General features: G+C 44.4%; 1 protein-coding gene across 1 annotated transcript; it reads left to right on the top strand.

Moving 5' to 3' along the window:
• The first annotated feature begins 1184 nt into the window (after positions 1-1184).
• LOC141448429 (uncharacterized) lies at positions 1185-1586 on the top strand. The gene has a single exon (XM_074116789.1). It carries the CDS (start codon positions 1185-1187, stop codon positions 1584-1586), a length of 402 nt encoding a protein of 133 aa, XP_073972890.1.
• Positions 1587-8357: the final 6771 nt, after the last annotated feature.

Below are 8357 nucleotides of genomic sequence, written 5' to 3'. Positions count from 1 at the left end.
AATTTATCATTTTTGTATATTTTCAATAACTCCTTGCCTATTTGCTTATGTTTATGGAAATAAGGTTTAGAAAGGGTGCAATAAGTATTGAGGTAGAAAAACAACGGCTAGACACTCACTGAGTTCTTGTATAATAATAAAATATGAAGGATTATATACGAGCACATTATACCATATATATAATATTATTTCTTTTCTTTATATAAGACGCCTGTGCAGGATCAGCATGTAAGTTTGGATCAGTAATCTATGCCTTATTTATATTCTAATGTAATTTCACTTTCTAAGTATTTATTATTGAACCTATATTTCTAGTTATTCTAATTCACTCTAGCCGATGTTACGCATAAATTTATTTCGCTTATTTTAGTCAATACTTTTTTTTTAATCAATTTGATCAATCATTATTTCAATTGCAAAGGAAGGAACCAAAAAGAATTTATTACATTTGCGCATTATGTTAGGTTTAATTCTTAACAATGGAAACAATACTTCTTAAGAAAGGAATTTTAATTCTTGTCCATCAAAAAGTTTCGTTGATTGCAGTTAATGCAAATTATGCACAGTTCATGACAATTTCATAGCAACTCCTTTGTATTAAAATGTCATTCAGGTTTCCTGTTTAAGGAACTTAATATCTGTATCTTAATATTTTACGATTTCCTCAAAACAAAATTAAAAAAAGTTACTAGTGAAGTATTGGGGATTATGTCTAAGGAAAAAAGGAAACAGGACCAATTGAGTGAAGAGTTGAAAGAAATTGTGGAGGAAAAGAGAGCCGCCTACCTCAAATGGTTGAGTAACAAAGAGGAGGAAGATAAAATAATTTATCGGAAAAAGAAAAAAGAAGTTAAACAAAGGATACGCCAAAAAAAGAAGGAAGATTGGGAAAAAACTTGTCAAAAAGTAAATGCCCACCAAGGATATAAGAGATCAGCAGAAGCATGGAAAGTATTAAAATCCCTCAGAAAAGAAACCAAACATAAAGCAAACTTAAGCATGAAAAATGTGGAAGAATGGTATGATTACTATAAAGGACTTCTTCAGGAAAACAGAAAGGATTTTATGGAAGATGGAATATGTCATAGCTGTGTTTGTGGAAATTGAGCATAGGAAAGGAAGAAGTTATAGCTTGCTTGAAGAAAGCAAAAAATGGTAAGTCACCAGGTCCAGGGGGTATCTGCATGGAACTTCTTAAATACGGCGGAGATAGTGTGGTCAAGGTTTTGGAAAAACTTTTCAATGAAATTCTTAGAGGTGAGAATATACCTGTTGAAATGTTAAAGGGATATCTCATTCCTATATACAAGAAAGGAGATAGAAAGGATTGTGAAAATTACAGGGGCACCTGCGTGATTAATACTGTGATGAAAGTATTTGGTAGTGTGACCAAAACCTCTATTGAGAAGGAATACAGAACTCAAGAAGAGCAAAGCGGGCTGGCCGATCGTGTATCGACCACATATTCACTCTTAAACAAATATTGGAAAAAAGTGAGGCTAGAGGTAAAGATAATGGCTTGGTCTTCATCGATTTGGAGAAGGCCTACGATAGTGTCCCGCGTGGAAAGCTCTGGGAAGCCCTAAACATTGCCGCTTTTAGTGACCCGATGATCTGCATCATTCGCCGAATTTATAGTGGGAACTGCATCCAGGTGAAGGTTGGGAAATCATTATTAGCCATATTCCGAACATCAAAAGGACTCCTTCAGGAGTGTTACCTTTCCCCCATATTATTTAAAATATATGTAGATGTAGCCCTTCTTAAATGGTGTCGTAGCTGTAAACCATTGGGATTAAAGATAAATAATGGCGAATACATACACAATCTGTTCTTCACCGATAGGTGGGACTCAGACGACGCTAGTCTTATGTGTACCTAGACTAGCCCAAGAGTATAAAAAAAGGGCATAGCTTTTAATTTCAAAAAGACTGAGTTCATGAGTACAACAGGTGGGCTACTAGAAATCGAGGGGGAAAAAATTAAAAATTCAATGTACTTTAAATATCTGGGTACCATCTTTGAAGTAGATGGCGGCTCTAGGAGAGAAGTATCAAGAAGGATCTCTGAGGGTCGCAGAGCCATAGGGTTGCTAAATCCTCTACTGTGGAGCAGTAACATACTACCGTCAGTTAAAAGGCTGGTGTATAATTCCATAGTCGCAAGCATTATACTGTACGGTAGTGAAACATGGACTCCAGGAAGTCAAGAGAGAGGAAAATTGTTGGCAACCGCGATGGATTTTTGGAGAAGGTCCGCTCGAAAATCCCGTTTAGAAAGAGTAAGAAATTCGGAGATAAGAAAGACTATGGAAGTAGAGAAGAGCATCCTCCAAAGAATTACGGAGAAAAGGTTGAAGTGGCTCGGATATGTTTCAAGGATGGAAGAGCAAAGGATTCCTAGACGGATCATGGACTGGGATCCAGAGAGAAGTAGAAGAGGCTTGCCGAAGCTGTGGTGGCTGAAGATGGCTTAGGAGGATATGGCTGGATACGGCGTTTCGATTGAAGATGCGAAAAATAGAGAGATTTGGAGGAGTAAAATAAAAAATTAAATTAGTTTGGGCGAGGGAATCCTCATTGTGGGGAAAACCCTTAGAAAAAAAAAAAACATATATCTGTACACCTTCTGCAGTCCCTTATTAGGGCAGGCTTTCAACCAATAGCCAACTTTTATCTTTTCTTGTTTTCTACACTAGGTAGTTCAGGTTAAGTTAAAACTGATGAATTTTGTTCATGACTTCCGCTAACAGTTCTTTTTAGAACAGGGTGCTGTAGCTTATTTGGCATATTTTTAATGATTTAAGACGCGTCAACATCTAAGGTTATCGGCGCCCGGAGCTTTTTTCAGTGCACTGCCGGCCTCCGGACATTGTTCTTTTGTTACAGACAACACTGTCCATCACCGGACAGTGAGCTGTAAGAAGCTCCTAGGAAGAGAAAATCTAAGGGTCAGCAGCTGGATTCGAACCCGGGACCTCCGCGTGGGAGTCCAGTTCGCTAAACGCATAGCTAATCCCTTCCCTATGTTTACCTGTTAAATGATTTTTTGAGAGATTTCAAGTTTAAATTGATAAAAGCAAATAAATGCCACAAAGTATGTTATGCTTTATATTTACAATCTGGTCTTTGAAATCAAATGTTACCCTTGGAGTTGAATGTTATAAATAAAATGATACCCACTGAAAAAAACAGTATAAAACCCCACACATTGCAATTTTGGCAAAGAGAATTATTTTTCCATTAGGGGAATATATTATTTGCCGAAAAAAGAGGAAAAATTAAATTTGTTAAGCAGAAAAAATTAAAATTAAACACATAGGTATGTAAATTCGCATATCTTTAATTGTAAATTATAATAAATGACTTTTCTTTTTTTAAAGGAGAAGCTCTCTAAGAATAGTAAAGGGAAAAAGCTAACAAATGCAAATAATAATAATAATAGTAATAATAATAATAATAATAATAATAATAATTTTTTTTTTTTTTTTTTTTTTTAAAGAGGGGTGAAATGCATCTTACGCACATTGTGCCGGACTCCCTCGCGGCCTACCGGCTAAAACACCCCCCTACTACCAGGCCTAGCCTGGATTCGCTTGTGCAGCACTACTTCAGGCTAGGCTCCTGTTCCTTACCCACTAGGGGTTGTCCTCCTCTCCATCCATGTCTCTTCTTTTAAGGGTTAGAACTGCCCTTGTAAACATCGCCACAGCATTCCACTGCGCCCTGCCAGAGAGCATTATGCTTTGAAAGCGCTCAGGAACCCATTGACCCACTCTTTCTTCCAGATCTCTTCTGATACGACCCCATCTTTCGCACTCAAAGAATGTGTGATGGGCGTCGTCTCTTATTCCTGAACAGTGGGGGCAATTTCCCACCGACCGCTTCCCTATCTTCCGGAGAAACTCCCGGAAGTAACCATGGCCACTGAGGAGCTGGGTGAGGTAGTAATCTACCTCACCAAAACCTCTACCAACCCAACCTCTGACATCTGGGAGCAGAACTGCCGTCCATCTGCCACGAGTTTCCCCAGTCCACGCATCTTGCCACGCAGCCATTGTGCGTTCCCGCTCTTCTCTGTAGGCTGCTGCTCTATCGGCCTCCCACCTTCTTTCAAAGAGCCGTTTCCTCTCACCGGCCAGTAGCGCCACGGGAATAACTCCCGCGATCACCAAAATGGCCGGTTCAGAAACTGTTCTGTAAGCGGAGGCAATCCGTAACGCACCAACCCTCTGTACCCGCGCCAGTCTCTTTCTGTATACCTCCTTCTGGAGCGCGTCCGCCCAGATCTCAGCCCCGTATAGCAGTAAGGAGTGCGCTACTCCCATTAGCACCATACGGGTATGAGCCCTAGGGCCCCCTACGTTAGTCAGTAACCTACTTAACTTTCCGACATATTTTGATGCCTTATCGGCGGCCTTCTGTAATTGCTTGCCGAAAGTTAACTTGGCATCTAAGGTTACTCCTAGATACTGGACAGCGTCCTGTGAGACAATCGTCTCTGTACCCACCTTGAATGGGAGGCCCGTCTCAATCCGTCTCCTGGTGAGCATTACGACCTCTGTCTTCGCCAGTGCCAATGACAATCCGTGTGCCGCCATCCACCAATTTACCCTGCGCATAACCTGGTTTAACTTCAGCTGGGCTACATTGAGGTCCCGCGCCGAAATTAGAGCTGCTACATCATCCGCGTATCCTATCAACAGCGTTTCCTCCGGTAATATTAGCCGAAGTAACCCGTCGTACGTTATGTTCCAGAGGTCAGGTCCTAGAATCGAGCCTTGCGCTACTCCGGCCGTAACATTCATGGATCTAACCCCTTCCTCCGTCTGATATACTACAACTCGGTTACTGAAATAATCACCTAAGATCCGCTGCAGATATGTAGGGATCTTGAAGTCCTCTTCCAACGCGCGCATCGCATCTACCCATCTCAGCGAATTGAACGCATTTTTAACATCAAGTGTGACTAGCAGCACTATCCTTTGCAGCCACTGGGAGTGATCCTCCGCTCTTTCCACGGCTCTCACAACTTCCTTTATCGCGTCTAGGGTCGATCGGCCAGCCCTGAAGCCATACTGCCTCGGTGACAGATCTCCTGCCGCTTGCACATATTCAATGAGTCTTCCTCTAAGGAGCTTTTCGTACAGCTTCCCAGCAGTATCAAGCATGCAAAGTGGGCGGAAGGATGTGGGGAGTGATCCCCCTTTCCCTTTATCGATCAATACTAGCCGCGCCACTTTCCATCTGTCACAAAAAATTCCAGCTTTTAGGCATGCGTTAAACATTCCCAATACTAAGTCAGGATGCTGCTGAGCAACTTTCTTCAATATCTCGTTGGCAATGCCATCCGGGCCAGGGGCCTTTCTGGTTTTTAGGGTACGTACTGCACCCTCCAACTCTTCCTCCGTAAACAGAACGGGGGTCTCTATTTCGCCCCAAAGCCTAGCTGGCCTTGGCGGATGGGAGGGAAACAGCGTTCTCACAATCTCATCAACGGTCCGAGCATCCAAAACTGGCTGCTTCATAAAACCCGTTAGCTTCTCCATGACAATCTTATACCCCCTACCCCAGGGATCAGCGTCCACCTCATCTTTTAAGGCATCCCAGCAGCGATTCTTGCTTCTGGCTATTGCCCTTCGCAGTTCCTTCTTGGCCAATTTGTATTCCAGAGAGCGACTAAGCGCCTCTGGCCGTTGCCGTGCCCGCTGGGCTCTTCTTCTTTTCTTTATGCAGATTTTACGCAAATCCGCAATATGAGTAGTCCACCAGTATACTGGCCGTCTACCTCGCCAGGGGGCCTTCTTAGGCATAGATTGCCTACATGCCTCCGAGATAAGCTCCATAGTAGTGGCTACCACAACTTCCGCTCCTACATCTTCTTCAGATTGAACTAATTCTACCTGGGGCTTTCCATCGGTGAGGACAGCTTGGAAGACTTCCTCATTCAGCCTAGCGAGATTCCACGCTGCAGGCGCAGTTCTAGCTCCCAGATAATCAGAATTTCTTTCAAAACCTATGTTGAATGTGATGTACTGATGATCACTACCAGTGAAATCCTCGATCACCCGCCACCCACGAACACGTGCCGCAAGTCCCTCAGATGCCAGGGAGATATCTGGTATAGTCTCCGTATACCCCGGTCGCCTGAAAGTGGAGGTGCTTCCTTCATTCAACACAACGAGCTCCGTTCTAGCTGCCATTTCCACGATGAGCCTGCCTCTCATATCCGTAACGGGCATTCCCCATTCCACCGCCTTTGCATTTAAATCCCCCACAACCAAAATCCTACCGCCTCTCCCCCGGATATCATCTTCTAGGGAATTGAGCTTTCGCCTAAATTCATGGATGCTCTCGTTTGGAGTAAAGTAACAGCTGAAGTATGCCGTACCTCTGCTCTCTATCCAAACATACCCAGCTTTTCTCTCACATGCCTCCACCGAGACCTTTCCCACATCAGGGATCCAGATAGCCGCAGTCCCTAGTGAGTCCACAAACCATCCGGAATCCCGGGCGCGGTATTGCTCACAAAGTAGCAACAAGTCTGGACTCTTTTCACTTACAAGCTGATCCAGTAGAGAGTCTGCTAGCTTACTTCTATGAAGATTCCCCTGTAGGATCTTCATCGAAAGTTTACATTTAATTTCCTCCTGCTCTGCTCCAGCGCCTCCCGGAACACAGCACATTCTCCTGATCCCGGCAAATGCCTGCACGCCTCTACAGATAGTTTCCTATCTAAGCATAGCATACAGCATCCTTCTGCGGAGCAAGCCGCAGCAAGGTGGCCTGGTCCTCCACACCTATAACAGAGTTCGCTGCGGTCCGGGCCTTTACACGCCACTGAAACGTGCCCATATGCCAGACATCTGAAGCATCTCATAACTGCAACCCTTTGCCTTAACCGGCAACGCACCCAACCAACTCTAAGGAAGCCGTCTTGCAATAATTGGCCAGCCCCACTTACGCCAAGTCGCACTATCGCAGCCTTAAGGCCTCTGGCATTAGTCTTTGTGAGGTGGATATTCACATCGCTTCCAAAATCTCCTAGTCGTTGCTCAATCGCATGCCGAATTTCCTCTTCATCCGCCAGTGAATCCAAGTCCCGTATCTCAATTGACATTTTGGGCTCTAAATTTGTAACACTCGCTTTGTCCTGGAGAACCGCGTTTAACGCAGCCCCAAAGGCGGCTTTATCCTTGGTGTTACTACCTAGCTCTACTAATATACCACCGGCTCTCGTCTGCCTAATACAACTAACCTCTGTTCCGGTGTCTTCTGGCTTGACCCGCTCTCGAATTTCCCTTAGCACTTCCGCATAGGATTTCCCCTCAGCCGGCTTTATCAGCACAGCATCTGGACGGACTCTCTGGGGCCTATTCTTTTTCTTTTTCCTGTTCTTTTTCTTCTTACTCCTCCTCGGCGTTGGCTCCTTCTCATTCGCCGGCCCAGCCTCCCTCCTCTCTCCTTCCTTCTGCAGCTCATGGATTCGTTTGGGGCGTATCTCCGTCCAACCAGTTGAAGTGGAACCATCCCTTCCAATTTCCGCTGCTATCTCATCTGCTTTCCCTTCCCTACTCTTCCTCCTCAAAGCATACCGGCCGGTTTCCTCGGCCACCAAAGGGGTCTGCGTAGTTGCCGACAGAACTTGTCTCTTCTTCGCCTCAGCCGACGTCCTCTCCTGTAGTCGAACCAGTCGTTGTAGAGCAACACCCCAGAAACCACGCAGAGCTTGCACCACTTCTATTGATTCTTCAATTTCAAGCATACCATCCTTGATGTCCATGCTGATGTTTCTCTGTCTGCTTGTAGCGAGTTTCATTTTCCTGATGACATCCCGCATTCTGTCCAATTCTTCATCCACTCGCTTGCATGCATCTTCCATGTCTTTGTGTTCGGGCGACCCTACCGGGCCCCCCGCAAGCACTCCCAATATAATCGGAGTGTCATACGTTGGGGCTTGGTGGGTAATTGGACTTTTTGCTTGCGGGCTAATCGGAGGTTCCACCAATTCAACTCCCTTCTCCTCAACTACCGCTCCAGTTTTAGATGGCGTAGTAACCGGCGGAGTCCTTTTTAACTTCGCACTCCTCTGAAATGGGCTGGTGTCAGCAGCCGACGAACACGCTGCCTCAGACACTCCTCCTACACCTCCTGCTCCTCCTACACACTTCTGCACCTTCCTCTGGGGTAGGGAACCCCCACAAACAATTTCTTGCGCTTTCAAACACGTTTTATTATTTGAACTTTTCATTTAAATTTTTTTGAAACCCTCACCTATCTTTAAACTCCGACAGAAAGAAAAAAGAAAAAGAAAATAGAATGAAAAAGGAAAGGGAAAGGAAAGAAAGAGAAACAAGA

Source organism: Rhodnius prolixus, unplaced genomic scaffold, assembly GCF_049639745.1.
Source record: "Rhodnius prolixus isolate KJV_2025 unplaced genomic scaffold, Rpr scaffold_1, whole genome shotgun sequence".
Taxonomy (NCBI): Eukaryota; Metazoa; Arthropoda; class Insecta; order Hemiptera; family Reduviidae; genus Rhodnius; species Rhodnius prolixus.
Note: the sequence above shows the minus strand (reverse complement) of the source record. Positions and strands in the feature narration are given on the sequence as shown.